Source organism: Salvelinus namaycush, chromosome 6 (assembly GCF_016432855.1).
Source record: "Salvelinus namaycush isolate Seneca chromosome 6, SaNama_1.0, whole genome shotgun sequence".
NCBI lineage: Eukaryota > Metazoa > Chordata > Actinopteri > Salmoniformes > Salmonidae > Salvelinus > Salvelinus namaycush.
This window is the reverse complement of record NC_052312.1, coordinates 3,721,661-3,738,680: the sequence shown is the minus strand read 5'-3', so window position 1 is coordinate 3,738,680 and position 17,020 is coordinate 3,721,661. Positions and strand designations below refer to the sequence as shown.

The 17,020-nt window shown below is 47.5% G+C and overlaps 1 protein-coding gene across 2 annotated transcripts in view; it reads left to right on the top strand.

Annotated features, from left to right (window-relative positions):
• LOC120049562 (arf-GAP with Rho-GAP domain, ANK repeat and PH domain-containing protein 2-like) overlaps positions 1-15,107 on the top strand; it is a 52,854-nt gene extending 37,747 nt beyond the window's left edge. The window contains exon 8 of one of the 2 annotated variants that reach the window (XM_038995841.1): positions 14,574-15,107. In XM_038995841.1, the coding sequence (XP_038851769.1) occupies positions 14,574-14,981 (408 nt within the window). In that variant the 3' untranslated portion in view covers positions 14,982-15,107. The remainder of the gene's footprint in view (positions 1-14,573) is intronic. The other variant, XM_038995840.1, reaches the window with a different exon arrangement.
• The last annotated feature ends 1,913 nt before the right edge of the window (positions 15,108-17,020 follow it).

Genomic DNA, 17,020 nt, shown 5'->3' with positions numbered 1-17,020 from the left:
TCTGATCCATCCACCCTCTTATCCATCCACCCCTCTGATCCATCCACCCCTCTAATCCATCCACCCCTCTGATCCATCCACCCTCTGATCCATCCACCCCTCTGATCCATCCACCCCTCTGATCCATCCACCCTCTGATCCATCCACCCCTCTGATCCATCCACCCCTCTGATCCATCCACCCCTCTGATCCATCCACCCCTCTGATCCATCCACCCCTCTAATCCATCTACCCTCTGATCCATCCACACATCCATCCACCCTCTGATCCATCCACCCCACTGATCCATCCACCCCTCTGATCCATCCACCCCTCTAATCCATCCACCCCTCTGATCCATCCACCCTCTGATCCATCCACCCTCTGATCCATCCACCCTCTGATCAATCCACCCTCTGATCAATCCACCCACACATCCAAACCTCTGATCCATCAACCCACACATTGACTTAGGAAAGTGCACAGTGCATTCTGAAAGTTTTCAGACCCCTTGACTTTTTCCACATTTTGTTACGTCACAGCTTTATTCTAAAATGGATTTAAAAAAATTAAAAAATATTAAAAAGAAAACACCGAAATACCTTATTTACATAAGTATTCGGACCCTTTGCAATGAGACTCTAAATTGAGCTCAGGTGCATTCTGTTTCCATTGATCATCCTTAATGTTTCTACAACTTGATTGGAGTCCACCTGTGGTAAATTCAATTGATTGGACATGATTTGAAAAGACGCACCTGTCTATAAAAGGTTTCAGAGCAAAAACCAAGCCATGAGGTCGAAGGAATTGTCCGTAGAGCTCAGAGACAGGATTGTGTCGAGGCACAGATCTGGGGAAGGGTACAAAAACATGTCTGCAGCATTGAAAGTCCCCAAGAACACAGTGGCCTACATCATTCTTAAATGAAAGAAGTTTGGAACCACTAAGACTCTTCCTAGAGCTGGCCGCCCAGCCAAACTGAGCAATCGGGAAGAAGGATCTTGGTCAGGGAGGTGACCAAGAACCCGATGGTCACTCTGACAGAGCTCCATAGTTCCTCTGTGGAGATGGGAAAACCTTCCAGAAGGACAACCATCTCTGAAGCACTCCACCAATCAGGCCTTTTATGATAAGAGTGGCCAGACGGAAGCCACTCCTCAGTAAAAGGAACACAACAGCCCGCTTGGAGTTTTTCCAAAGGCACCGAAAGACTCTCAGACCATGAGAAACACGATTATCTGGTCTGATGAAACCAAGATTGAACTCTTTGGCCTGAATGCCAAGTATCACGTCTGGAGGAAACCTGCCACCATCCCTACAGTGAAGCATGAATGTGGCAGCATCATGCTGTGGGGATGTTTTTCAGCAGCAGGGACTGGGAGACTAGTCAGGATGGAGGCAAAGATGAACAAAACAAAGTACAGAGATCCTTGATGAAAACCTGTTCCAGAGCACTCAGGACGTCAGACTGGGATGAACGTTCACCTTACAACAGGACAACGACCCTAAGCACACAGCCAAGAAAATGCAGGAGTGGCTTCGGGACAAGTCTGTGAATGTCCTTGATTGGGCCAGCCAGAGCCCGGACTTGAACCGATCTAACATCTTTGGAGAGACCAGAAAATCGCTGTGCAGTGACTAGGGTTGCAAAGGTTCGGAAACTTTCCAGAAAATTTCTGGAATATTTTCAGGACATTTTCCATGGGAAGTTAAGCCTGGGAATTTGGGGAATTTTGCTTAAATTCCTCAAAAAAGTTAGCTTATAACAGTGAACCTTTTTTTGTGGGATACACATAAGTCAAGTCTAGATCTTGAGGCATATTTTGCTTAAACTATCCCCAATTCATAGGAATTGTAACCCTCTGCATGCACAGTGCATTCTTCCATCACATGTACAGCTGATTCTCAAGATCTTGCACACCAATGAGATGCTAATTAGCCCACACTACTACACTGTCTGAGCCAAGGACTACATGTTTTCTGGTAAGTTTAGATTACAATACTGGGAGGGGTGAAATTTTTTTATATGACATACATTATTTTTTTGTTAACTAGTAAATAGTAGCCTACAGCAAAGTGTGTTGTCATCATGTTTGACAGTCTCCTGGAGCGGAAGGAATCTCTCCAAGAAATGGCCATATCACAGTCTGCCGATATGGACAGCCCCCTCAAGAGGATCCCCTTGGATGATGTATTTTGGGAGAGAGTGGTAAGCAGCCTGAAACCTATAGCAGTAGACATTGCACGGATTGAGGGAGACAATGCCATCCTGTCTGATGTTCGGACTCTGCTTCCAGATGTAAGAGAAGAATCGCCACAGCGTGCATGTTGGACTCCAAGCATGCTGTCAAGAGCATCCTGTCTGGTGCAGAGATCAACAAGGCCAATGGTGTCATCACTATCGTGTCTCGCCACCTTGGCCTGGATGAGGGCAAGGTTCTTGGCAGTCTGGCGAAGTACACTTCCATGCAAGGGCTTTGGGATGGAGATGCAATATGGCAGTCGTGCCAACATATCTCATCTGCCACCTGGTGGAAGGGACTTTGTGGATCTGAGGCTCTTTCCCCTGTTGCCTCCATCATCCTCCGAATCCCACCAACATCAGCCGCCTCAGAGCGCAACTGGTCCTTGTTTGGGAACACACACACCAAAGCACGCAACAGGCTGACCAATACAAGGTTTGAAAAATTGGTGGCCATCCGAGCAAATTTGAGTCTTTTTGAGCCTGACAACGAGCCATCCTCAACAAGGTTGGAAAGTGACAGTGAAGATGAGGCCTCAGAGTCTGATGTTCAAGAGGTGGACATTGAGGAGGTCCAGGGAGAAGACGTTGAAGCCTGAGAGGAAGACAACCAAAGCTTTAGTTTCTAGACTATCATTTTACAGAGGAATGTTGAAAACGTTTTTGGGAGATGCGATGGATCATTGGGGATCATTCAATATTCCCTTTCTTTTGTTGTTCATTGAAATCATCCCATGTGAAGAGTCAACTCATTTAATTAAAGTTCAATTCGTAACAAATTATTGTGATTTTTTTTCTATTGGAAGGATTTAATCATTTGCAATTATGTCTACTTATGATAAGGTAAAAGGTTTATATTTCTGTCTCCATATGATAGGGTAAATATATCCAATACAAAAAACATCTACATTTTAAATGGTATTCATATTAATTTGCATATATTCCCATTAATTCCCATATATTCCCGTTAATTCCCACGGAAAGTTTACACCTAAGAAAATTCCCCAAAATGTGCAACCCTAGGTACAAAACCTATAGAGGTTTTGAGTGACGCTCCACAGCCAACCTGACAGAGCTTGAGAGGATCTGCAGAGAAACTCCTCAAGTACTGGTGTGCCAAGCTTGTACCGCCATACCCAAGAAGACTCGATGCTGTAATCGCTGCCAAAGGTGCTTCAACAAAGTACTGAGTAAAGGGTCTGAATACTTATGTGAATGTGGTATTTCCTTTACTTATTTTTTATACATTTGGAAATATTTCTAAAAACCTGTTTTTGCTTTGTCATTATGGGGTATTGTGATGTCATTATGGGGTATTGTGATGTCATTATGGGGTATTGCGATGTAATTATGGGGTATTGTGTGTAGATTGATGAGGGAAAAAACAATTTAATCCATTTTAGAATAAGGTAACAAAATGTGGAAAAAGTCAAGGGGTCTGAATACATTCTGAATGCACTGTATATATCTAAGTATGTGGACACCCCTTCAAATTAATGGATTTGGCTATTTTAGCCACACCCATTGCTGACATGTATACAAAATCGAGCACACAGCCATGCAATCTCCATAGACAAACATTGCCAGTAGAATGGCCTTATTGAAGAGCTCAGTAACTTTCAACGTAGCACTGTCATAGGATGCCACCTTTTCAACAAGTCAGTGCATCAAATTTCTGCACTGCTAGAGCTGCCCCGGTCAACTGTAAGTCCTGTTATTGTGAAGTGGAAACGTCTAGGAGTAAAAACGGCTCAGACGTGAAGTGGTAGGCCACACAAGCACACAGAACGGGACCGCCGAGTGCTGAAGTGCGTAGTGTGTAAAAAATGTCTAACACTCACTACCGAGTTCCAAACTGCCTCTGGAAGCAACGTCGGCACAGGAACTGTTCATCAGGAGCTTAATGAAATGGGTTTCCACGGCCGAGCAGCCGCACACAAGCCTAAGATCACCATGCGCAATGTCAATCGTTGGCTGGAGTGGTGTAAAGCTCGCCACCATTGGACTCTGGAGCAGTGGAAACGCATTCTCTGGAGTGATGAATCACGCTTCACCATCTGGCAGTCCGATAGACTAATCTGGGTTTGGCGGATGCCGACAACACTACCTGCCCCAACGCATAGTGGCAACTGTAAAGTTTGGTGGAGGATGAATAATGGTCTGAGGCTGTTTGTCATGGTTCGGGCCCCTTAGTTCCAGTGAAGGGAAATATTAACGCTATAGTATACAATGCCTTTCTAGACGATTCTTTGCTTGCAACAGTTTTGAGACGGCCCTTTCCTGTTTCAGTAGACAATGCCCCCATGCACAAAGTGACGTCCATACAGAAATGGTTTGTCGAGATGCTGCTGTGGAAGAACTTGACTGGCCTGCACAGAGGCCTGACCTCAACCCCATCGAACACCTTTGGTATGAATTGGAATGCCGACCGCAAGCCAGCCCTAATCGCCCAACATCAGTGTCCGACCTCACTAATGCTCTTGTGGCTGAATGGAAGCAAGTCCCCGCAGCAATGTTCCAACATCTAGTGGAACGCCTTCCCAGAAGAGTGGAGGCTGTTATAGCAGCAAAGGGGGGACCAACTCCATATTAATGCCCATGATTTTTAAATGAGATGTTAGACAATGAGTGTGTCCACATACTTTTGACCATGTAGTGTACATCCAACCCATCCGGTCTATGCGTTCCCCTTTTCTCTCCCCCACTATCATTAACATGGCCCTGTAAAGAATGGGATCAAGGACAGAGTGACATTCTGTCACACTTAAATGAGTACCAGTGGCTCTTGGTGCCTGGGTATAGAGTGCAGCATATCGACGTTGGCCCAGCACCTGCTGCTGAGAACAAGGGAAGAGGAGAGGAGAGCAGGAAGACTCTTTACTGCCTCCCTCGGCAGATCTCTCCCTTTCTCCCTCCCTCTGTCTCTCTCTCTTCCTCCCTCTGCCTCTCTCTGCCTCCCTCTGCCTATCTCTCTCCCTCCCTCTGCCTCTCTCTGCCTCCCTCTCTCGCCCTTTCTCTGTCTCTCTCTCTCCCTCTCTCACCCTCTCTTTCTCTCTCTCCCTCACTCTCCCTCGCTCTCTCCCTCTCACTCCCTCTGCCTCTCTCTCTCCCTCTATCTGTCTGTTTTCCTCTTCCAGCATGAAAGGTTAAGTTACGCTTAGTGCTGCCTCGTCTGGAGCAAGGGAGGGGAAGAAGAGCTAAACCTTTAGAGTGAGCAGGGAGGACAGACCAGAGACAGACCAGAGACAGACCAGAGACAGACCAGAGACAGACCAGAGACAGACCAGAGACAGACATAGAGAGAGACCAGAGACAGACATAGAGACAGACCAGAGAAAGACAGACAGACCAGAGACAGAGAGACCAGAGACAGAGAGACCAGAGACAGAGAGACCAGAGACAGACAGACAGACCAGAGACAGACCAGAGAGAGTGAGACAGATAGACAGACAGACCAGAGAGAGTGAGACAGACAGACAGACCAGAGAGAGAGTGAGACAGACAGACAGACAGACAGACCAGAAAGAGACAGACCAGAGAGAGACAGACAGAGAGACGAGTGAGAGACAGTCAGACAGACGGACCAGAGAGAGTCAGACAGATAGACAGACCAGAGAGAGAGAGACAGACAGACGGACCAGAGAGAGTCAGACAGACAGACGGACCAGAGAGAGTCAGACAGACAGACGGACCAGAGAGAGTCAGACAGACAGACGGACCAGAGAGAGAGACAGACAGACGGACCAGAGAGAGAGACAGACAGACGGACCAGAGAGTGAGACAGACAGACAGACGGACCAGAAAGAGACATACAGACAGACGGACCAGAGAGAGACAGACAGACAGACGGACCAGAGACAGACTGACATGCTGACCAGAGACAGACAGACAGACAGACAGGCTGACCAGAGACAGACAGACAGGCAGGCAGACAGACATGCTGACCACAGACAGACAGACAGACAGACAGACAGACAGACAGACAGACAGACAGACAGACAGACAGACAGACAGACCAGAGACAGACAGACAGGCTGACCAGAGACAGACAGACAGGCTGACCAGAGACAGACAGACAGGCTGACCAGAGACAGACAGACAGGCTGACCAGAGACAGACAGACAGGCTGACCAGAGACAGACAGACAGACAGACAGACACAGACAGACAGACAGACAGACAGACAGACAGACAGACAGACAGACAGACAGACAGACAGACAGACAGACAGACAGACAGACAGACAAATAAAGGAATTTAACCTTCACATTTTTGGGGGTTTTGACATCAGACTGTTTATGAAGTTTTGTAGCTCTTGTTTTTACTGTCATCAGTTTTTCGACTGTTATGGAGCCAGAAAGTATTGCCTCTGAGCTAGACTATTCACACAGTAGACGGAACAGAAGTTTAAGGCTAGTGTATAGATGAGCGAGGTTTCCATTCTCTTTCATTCTGGTGGTTTGACTGAACTTTTGGTCTTTTTACCTTGTTGGCTTTGCAACTGACTTTCAGCAGACTTAACTTGTAGTGTAAAGAGAATGTGTTTCTGAATTTGTGTTTGTAACTTATTGATCTTGCCATAGACCCTCATCAGAGCAGGCAACTTATAACTGAGAATGGGAGACTATCTCTCTGAATGTGTGTGTGTGTGTTTGTTTCTCTTTGTGTGTTTCTGACTGTGTGTGTGTTTCTCTGTGTGTGTGTGTGTTTCTGACTGTGTGTGTTTCTGACTGTGTGTGTTTCTGACTCTGTGTGTGTTTCTGACTCTGTGTGTGTTTCTGACTCTGTGTGTTTCTGACTCTGTGTGTGTTTCTGACTCTGTGTGTTTCTGACTCTGTGTGTTTCTGACTCTGTGTGTTTCTGACTCTGTGTGTTTCTGACTCTGTGTGTGTGGTGTTCGTCGGCGCCCTCACTGTGCATCTCCCTGGGCTAGGCCTGCAATTTTTCGGCAGACAGGCAGACAGACAGGCAGACAGACAGGCAGACAGGCAGACAGGCAGCGTTGCAGCTTTGCCCAACATCACAATCAATAATGTAAACCTTGCCTGATGCCACTCGTTAATCACTTACTAATTACAGTTCCCCCTCTTTCTCCCCCTCTCTATTTTTCCATTGCGTTTGTCGGTTTATTTATTGGGACATGGTCGCTCGCAGCAATGGAAGTCAGTACAAGGGAGGGAGGGAGGGGAGGGAGAGAGAGAGGCGTCGACTCAGTGTTTTGCCCTCAGTATCACAGTGGATGTTGGTTGTAGGCTTGGGTGTTAAGGGAGGGGAGTGTCAATGCCACTCCGACATTGCCTGATCTAATATTTATGTAGTTCTTAATTCATTATTTTACTTTTAGATTTGTGTGTGTATTGTCGTGAATTGTTAGATAATACTGCACTGTTGGAGCTAGGAACACAAGCGTTTCACTACTCCTGCAATAACATCTGCTAAATATGTGTATGTGGCCAATAAAATTGTATTTGATTTGATTTAAAGGCGGTGTGGGGAGGGAGATAAGTAGTGTTTTGACTTTTTAAAGTAGGAAAGTGAATGCAGAGCAGGATCACAATCTGGGTGAAGGGAGAGGTTCGCTTCAGTCTCTCTGCTCTGCTGTCTGTGATTGGTCGGGACTGATCCTACCTCACACCACTACGTTGGGGTCAGTGACCGGGTTACATTAAATTGGCACAAGGCAGGTTGGCACTCACTCAATGCCAACTTTTGTCCGAGGCTGAGGGGGAACGCTGAAGAGTGTGGGGTTAGGGGCACTGTGGGGATAGGGACACTATGGGGATAGGGACACTGTGGGGATAGGGACACTGTGGGGTTAGGGACACTGTGGGGATAGGGACACTGTGGGGTTAGGGACACTGTGGGAATAGGGACACTGTGGGGATAGGGACACTGTGGGGATAGGGACACTGTGGGAATAGGGACACTGTGGGGTTAGGGACACTGCGGGGATAGGGACACTGTGGGGATAGGGACACTGTGGGGATAGGGACACTGTGGGGTTAGGGACACTGTGGGGTTAGGGACACTGTGGGAATAGGAACACTGTGGGGATAGGGACACTGTGGGGTTAGGGACACTGTGGGGTTAGGGACACTGTGGGAATAGGGACACTGTGGGGATAGGGACACTGTGGGGTTAGGGACACTGTGGGGATAGGGACACTGTGGGGATAGGGACACTGTGGGGTTAGGGACACTGTGGGGATAGGGACACTGTGGGGATAGGGGCACTGTGGGGATAGGGACACTGTGGGAATAGGGACACTGTGGGGATAGGGACACTGTGGGGATAGGGACACTGTGGGGTTAGGGACACTGTGGGGATAGGGACACTGTGGGAATAGGGACACTGTGGGGATAGGGACACTGTGGGGTTAGGGACACTGTGGGGTTAGGGACACTGTGGGGTTAGGGACACTGTGGGAATAGGAACACTGTGGGGATAGGGACACTGTGGGGTTAGGGACACTGTGGGGTTAGGGACACTGTGGGAATAGGGACACTGTGGGGATAGGGACACTGTGGGGTTAGGGACACTGTGGGGATAGGGACACTGTGGGGATAGGGACACTGTGGGGATAGGGGCACTGTGGGGATAGGGACACTGTGGGAATAGGGACACTGTGGGGATAGGGACACTGTGGGGATAGGGACACTGTGGGGTTAGGGACACTGTGGGAATAGGGACACTGTGGGGATAGGGACACTGTGGGTTTAGGGACACTGTGGGGTTAGGGGCACTGTGGGGTTAGGGACACTGTGGGGATAGGGACACTGTGGGGTTAGGGACACTGTGGGGTTAGGGACACTGTGGGGATAGGGGCACTGTGGGGATAGGGACACTGTGGGAATAGGGACACTGGGGTTAGGGACACTGGGGGGTTAGGGGCACTGTGGGGTTAGGGACACTGTGGGGATAGGGACACTGTGGGAATAGGGACACTGTGGGGTTAGGGACACTGTGGGGTTAGGGACACTGTGGGGTTAGGGACACTGTGGGGTTAGGGACACTGTGGGGATAGGGACACTGTGGGGATAGGGACACTGTGGGGATAGGGACACTGTGGGGTTAGGGACACTGTGGGGATAGGGACACTGTGGGAATAGGGACACTGTGGGGTTAGGGACACTGTGGGGTTAGGGACACTGTGGGGATAGGGACACTGGGGTTAGGGACACTGTGGGGATAGGGACACTGTGGGGTTAGGGACACTGTGGGGATAGGGACACTGTGGGGATAGGGACACTGTGGGGTTAGGGACACTGTGGGGATAGGGACACTGTGGGAATAGGGACACTGTGGGGTTAGGGACACTGTGGGGTTAGGGACACTGTGGGGATAGGGACACTGGGGTTAGGGACACTGTGGGGATAGGGACACTGTGGGGTTAGGGACACTGTGGGGTTAGGGACACTGTGGGGATAGGGACACTGTGGGGTTAGGGACACTGTGGGGTTAGGGACACTGTGGGGTTAGGGACACTGTGGGGTTAGGGACACTGTGGGGATAGGGACACTGTGGGGATAGGGACACTGTGGGGTTAGGGACACTGTGGGGTTAGGGACACTGTGGGGTTAGGAACACTGTGGGAATAGGGACACTGTTGACTATGTGTGTGATATGGCTATTGATTTCTTGTTAAGGACCTTGAGTTTTTTTATGAATGTGATTATTTCATCTGACTTTTCCCAAATATTCAGGATTCCCACACGTTTGGAGTCTCCCAATGCATTATGGGAAACTTTTGTTAACTTTACACTACTTTTCCTACTTTCACTCCTTCCATCTCTCTCACCCTCTCTGTCATCATCACCCCCTCTGTCATCATCACCCCCTACCTAGTTCTAAGGCTCTCCAATGTTCCCAGACTAAAGTAATCACCACCCAATGGTCTCCAGGCTGTGTGATATCATCAGTGGCGTGGGAGAGTTGAGAGAGTGGCGTTCTCAACTTCTCACTCCGCTCCCCGAGGGTTTCCCTAGACGACGATAAGTGTCAATCACCTCCTTTCGTCAGATTTCGTCAACCTCTGACTCTCAGACATATAGGAGCCTCCAGGGGCCGAACGGGGCCCTCAACAGATCCCTTGGGGGAGCGATCTTATGTCACGTGAACCTGTCTGTCAGTTTTAGAAAGCGCTAGCCCCAAAGCTAGGATTTGGTGTGTGTGTGTGTGTGTGTGTGTGTGTGTGTGTGTGTGTGTGTGTGTGTGTGTGTGTGTGTGTGTGTGTGTGTGTGTGTGCGTGTGTGTGTGTTGAGGCAAAGGGGATGAGTGATCCGTCTGGCTGTCTGTGTGTTACTGCAAAGCCCCCTTAATGCAAAAATCTCTCTCTCTCTCTTCCTAACACCTCACTGTTCTTTATCTGAGCGTTTGTTTTTTAAATGTACATGGTATACAGTCTATTAATACATATATCTCAATGTACATGGTATACAGTCTATTAATACATATATCTCAATGTACACGGTATACAGTCTATTAATACATATATCTCAATGTACACGGTATACAGTCTATTAATAAATATATCTCAATGTACATGGTATACAGTCTATTAATAAATATATCTCAATGTACATGGTATACAGTCTTTTTATGAAGTAGTGTTACTCCCTCTTTTTCAAAAAAACAATTTCCACCTTACATTTGTTTGTTTATTTTATATAATTAACAGAATCACACTTAAGACCTAAAAGTGAAGTCATGGCTAATGAAGTACCAGCGTCTAATTGTTGTCAAGGGCATTTGCACGCAGTTCCAACGTATCACCAGTTGGTGTCACTATTACTCCACTGATATGTTCCAGGGTGTTGGTTGGTTGGTCTGAATCACTAGATTGACAATAAGTGTTTTCTATAGGAGCTTTTCTTTCCAGCCACATGCACACTCTATCATTGAAGGCTTTCAGCTCCATAGAGGTGTGTTAATTGCTTTCCTGAAGCATGTGACAAATAAAGACACACACACACACACACACTATGATTCACACACACACACGCCTTAACGTAAGTACATATGCACATGACAACAGTCACTCCAGTTATCCAAACAATAACCGGCTTGAGAAGTGGAGAAGGGTAAGAACAAGAACAAGTGAGAGAACAACAAGGGAAAGAGAAGAACAAGTGAGAGGACAACACGGGAAAGAGAAGAACAAGTGAGAGGACAACACGGGAAAGAGAAGAACAAGTGAGAGGACAACACGGGAAAGAGAAGAACAAGTGAGAGGACAACACGGGAAAGAGAAGAACAAGTGAGAGGACAACACAGGAAAGGAAAGAGAAGAACAAGTGAGAGGACAACACAGGAAAGGAAAGAGAAGAACAAGTGAGAGGACAACACAGGAAAGGAAAGAGAAGAACAAGTGAGAGGACAACACGGGAAAGGAAAGAGAAGAACAAGTGAGAGAACAACACGGGAAAGAGAAGAACAAGTGAGAGGACAACACGGGAAAGGAAAGAGAAGAACAAGTGAGAGGACAACACGGGAAAGGAAAGAGAAGAACAAGTGAGAGGACAACACGGGAAAGGAAAGAGAAGAACAAGTGAGAGAACAACACGGGAAAGAGAAGAACAAGTGAGAGGACAACACGGGAAAGGAAAGAGAAGAACAAGTGAGAGAACAACACGGGAAAGGAAAGAGAAGGATGAGTAGAGCAGATAGCGGAGGAAGATCGAAGCGAGGGAGCGAGAGACGGAGGAAAGAACAAGTGCAGTGCCGGAGAGACGGAGCGAGCAGTGGCGTATAAGGTGTGTCCATTATCTTGACTGAGAGAGAGGAAGGCCTCGTTTCTTCCAAGGCATTCCTCTGGGCCTAGCTGTCAAAACACACTGTATCAGCTCACTGTTTGACCACAACTTCTGTTGATCTCTGAATCAACAGCCCCTTCCTCCCTCCATCGCTCCATCATAGTATTTACAGATGATGCTCACGTCTTCTTCCACATGACCCAAAAAACGTCATTATAACAATGAATTTCATCTAAACCACATTATATTAATGCCGCTTAGTGCTGATAATTGAGTCGTTCGTTCCCACTTGCGTTTATATTCCCATCTCCCCATTCTCCATCTAAATCAAGACAGAGAGGGAAAGGGTGAGAGAGAGAGAGAGAGAATCGGAGCAAAAGTGAGAAACACAGAGAGCAGGGGAGAACCAGAGAGAAGTAGAGGTAGAGAGAGCTTTATTAAAAGTTCAAAGTTCACAGCCCTATGGTGGCTCAGTGCTACTATACTACAGGAGAGGTGCTCCGTGTCAGTAAATAGGCTGTTAAAATCCCACCTTCATTTGAGTGGAAAGACCTCTCTTAGGCGATTTTCTATCTGCGCGTCGTTCTTTTTCGTTCTGCGCCCATCTTCTGGTAGGGCTGCAGGTACACTACATGGCCAAAAGTATGTGGACAACCCTTCAAATTAGTGGATTTGGCTATTTCAGCCACACCAGTAAGTGACAGGAGTATAAAATTGTGCACTCAGCCATGCAATCTCCTTAGACAAACATTGGTAGTAGAATGGTCCGTACGGAAGAGCTCCGTGACTTTCAACGTGGCACCGTCATATGATGCCGCCTTCCCAACAATTCAGTTTGTCAAGTTTCTGCCCTGCTAGAGCTAGCCTGGTCAACTGTCAGTGCTGTTATTGTGACGTGGAAATGTCTAGGAGCAACAACGGCTCAGCCGTGAAGTGGTAGGCCACAAAAGCTCACTGAACGGGAATGCAGAGTGCTCGCTCTTTCTTTCTTTCTTTCTCTCTTTCTTTCTTTCTTTCTTTCTCTCTTTCTCTCTTTCTCTCTCTCTCAAATTTGTCTACCTCACTCTCCCCAGAAAGCAGGAGTCCTTGGCTAATTCTTTATTGGGCTGTATGTGATAGGATCCAGAAATAGGGTTGGATGTCAGGTCACTAACTACATTTAAAAAATGTCCAGAGGGAGTGAATGAGGCGTCTGGTCACCCCTCCCACTCATTCTATCCCCTCTCCCCACACAGTTACACACACACACACACACACACACACACACACACACACACACACACACACACACACACACACACACACACACACACACACACACACACACACACACACACACACACACACACACACACACACACACACACACACACACACATACATTCTTCCACGCTCACATACACACACACATTCTAACCCCTACACACACACACGTGGTATAGGCTCCTGAAATAGGGTTGGATGTCAGGTCACTAACTTAATTAAAAAACATCCAGAGGGAGTGAGTGAGGCGTCCACTGGATTCCCACTCATTCTATCCCCTCTCCCCACACAGTTACACACACACACCTAAACGCATGCTCACCTCCCCCCCTGCACACACTACAATACAGTTTCAGGTCAGAGAATCAGATCAACCCTATTGGGGGGGGGGGGGGAGAGAGAGAGAGAGAGAGAGCGAGAGAGAGCGAGAGAGCGAGAGAGAGAGAGAGAGAGAGAGAGAGAGAGAGAGAGAGAGAGAGAGAGAGAGAGAGAGAGAGAGAGAGAGAGAGAGAGAGAGAGAGAGAGAGGCCGACTGGTGTTTTTATCCAGTGTACTTGGAATGATAATTACATTATTGATATGAATAATGCAAAGTCTGGATGTCCCTCTTTATTCCGCTACAACAGAAATAATGTCCTCTAATTCACTGTGAGAACATTATGGTGACATAACGGACTTCCTGTTTCTCCACCAACACTGCTTTACAGGCTTTTTGTTGGAGATTCTAACTTTATACAGTGGGAATGTTAGCCAGTTAGCTAGTTAGCATCTACTTCATACTCTACAGTGAGTGTGAATGTTAGCTAGTTAGCATCAACTTCATACTCTACAGTGAGTGTGAATGTTAGCTAGTTAGCATCAACTTCATACTCTACAGTGAGTGGGAATGTTAGCTAGTTAGCTAGTTAGCATCAACTTCATACTCTACAGTGAGATGGCATTTTAACGTTTTGGATAGTTGTCTGGTTTGTCACAGTGTGTTTTTCGACTTGGTTTCTGTCCATGTAGCAATGTGACCCAATACTTTCAGTGTCGTTGTCTTGGGACACCAGCGAATGAGGGTCACAGATGCCTCCAGGGCATCATGCTCATTATTTGCCTGTTGTGCTGGTTTGGAGTGTGGGGTAATTAAATCCCTGTTCAGCCAACAAACACTTCAGACCTACTAGTGTGGTTATATAAATATGGGACACTTTTGTTTTAAGGTTTCTATCACGCCCAGAGAATACTTTGCTATGTGTTTGTATCATTTGGGAGTGTGTGTGTGTGTGTGTGTGTGCACCTTAACGTCCCACTATGCTTTTTCTGAAGCCTCTTTGTCTCGGTGGTTTCCTACAGGAGATGTACTCTAAAGGCCTGATCCCGTGCAGTGTGATGAAAGATGTGCGAGGGCAGGGGGACAACCGCTTCGAAGTGGTCACCTCCCTCAGAACCTTCGTGTTTCGTCTGGAGCGGGAAGGTAAAAAGGAGCGCCCCTTACACCTCACCCCTTACACCACGCCCCTTACACCACGCCCCTTACACCTCATCCCTTACACCTCGCCCCTTACACCTCGCCCATTACACCTCGCTCCTTACACCTCGCCCCTTACACCACGCCCCTTACACCTCGCCCCTTACACCTTGCCCATTACACCTCATCCCTTACACCTCGCCCCTTACACCTCATCCCTTACACCTCATCCCTTACACCTCGCCCCTTACACCACGCCCCTTACACCTTGCCCCTTACACCTCGCCCCTTAAACCTCGCCCCTTACACCTCGCCCCTTACATCTTACACCTTCCACCCTGTATCTTCCCTCTATACTCTCCTGTATCTTCCCTCTATAGTCTCTTCTCCTCTCCCTCTGTTCTCTCCTCTCACTCTATCTTTCCTCTTTCCTCTCCCTCTATCTTCCCTCTATAGTCTCCTCTCCTCTCCCTCTATCTTCTCTCTATAGTCTCCTCTATCTTCCCTCTACAGTATCCTTTCCCCTCCCTCTCCTTCCCTCTGTAGTCTCCTCTCCTCTCCCTCTATCTTCCCTCTATAGTCTCCTCTATCTTCCCTCTATAGTCTCCTCTCCTCTCCCCTCCATCTCCTTCCTTCTATACTCTCCTCTAGCTTCCCTCTATAGTCTCCTCTAGCTTCCCTCTATAGTCTCCTCTTGCTTCCCTCTATAGTCTCCTCTCCCTTCCATCTCCTTCCCTCTATAGTCTCCTCTATCTTCCCTCTATACTCTCCCTATAGAAGATAAAACATCCCCACCGGAGTTGCCTGTTAAGCGTATGCATTACAACTGTTTGGCGTCGGCTAATGGGGATTCTAAAAAATGAAATCAAATGAAAATCTCAGCCTCTTTTCTACTTTCTCTTTTTCCCTCTCATTTCTCTCTTTCACTAATCTCTCTCATCTCTCTTTCAATCACCTCTCTTTCACTAATCTCTCTCATCTCTCTTTCACTAATCTCTCTCATCTCTCTTTCACTAATCTCTCTCATCTCTCTTTCACTAATCTCTCTCATCTCTCTTTCACTAATCTCTCTCATCTCTCTTTCACTAATCTCTCTCATCTCTCTTTCACTAATCTCTCTCATCTCTCTTTCAATCATCTCTCTTTCAATCACCTCTCTTTCTCTCATCGCTCTCTTTCTCTGATCTCTCCCATCTCTCATTTCTCTCATCTCTCTTTCTCTCATCTCTGTCTCTCTCATCTCTTTCTTCTCTCTCTTTCTCTCCTCTCATCTCTCATATTTCTCTCATCTCATCTCTCTCACATCTCTTCCACTTTCCCTTGCTCCCTCTACATTTATATCGCTTACTTTCTTACTTTCTCCCTATGCATGCCTCTCTCGTTCCTTCTCTCTCTTCCGCCACCCCTCTCTCACCCTCTTTATTTTCAAACAGAATAGTGAAGAACATCCTCTATGTAAACATCTCAGGCAATTAGGTTGGTTTGTGTCTGTTCTAATGAGGGGAAACGGAGACATTTTTCACTCCTAACCTACTCCCCCAGCGGAGACTGGCTGGGTTTGATGTTGAGCAGTGGAGACTGGCTGGGTTTGATGTTGAACAGTGGAGACTGGCTGGGTTTGGTGTTGAACAGTGGAGACTGGCTGGGTTTGATGTTGAACAGTGGAGACTGGCTGGGTTTGATGTTGAACAGTGGAGACTGGCTGGGTTTGGTGTTGAACAGTGGAGACTGGCTGGGTTTGATGTTGAACAGTGGAGACTGGCTGGGTTTGATGTTGAACAGTGGAGACTGGCTGGGTTTGGTGTTGAACAGTGGAGACTGGCTGGGTTTGGTGTTGAACAGTGGAGACTGGCTGGGTTTGATGTTGAACAGTGGAGACTGGCTGGGTTTGATGTTGAACAGTGGAGACTGGCTGGGTTTGGTGTTGAACAGTGGAGACTGGCTGGGTTTGATGTTGAACAGTGGAGACTGGCTGGGTTTGATGTTGAACAGTGGAGACTGGCTGGGTTTGGTGTTGAACAGTGGAGACTGGCTGGGTTTGGTGTTGAACAGTGGAGACTGGCTGGGTTTGATGTTGAACAGTGGAGACTGGCTGGGTTTGATGTTGAGCAGTGGAGACTGGCTGGGTTTGATGTTGAACAGTGGAGACTGGCTGGGTTTGGTGTTGAACAGTGGAGACTGGCTGGGTTTGATGTTGAACAGTGGAGACTGGCTGGGTTTGATGTTGAACAGTGGAGACTGGCTGGGTTTGGTGTTGAACAGTGGAGACTGGCTGGGTTTGATGTTGAACAGTGGAGACTGGCTGGGTTTGATGTTGAACAGTGGAGACTGG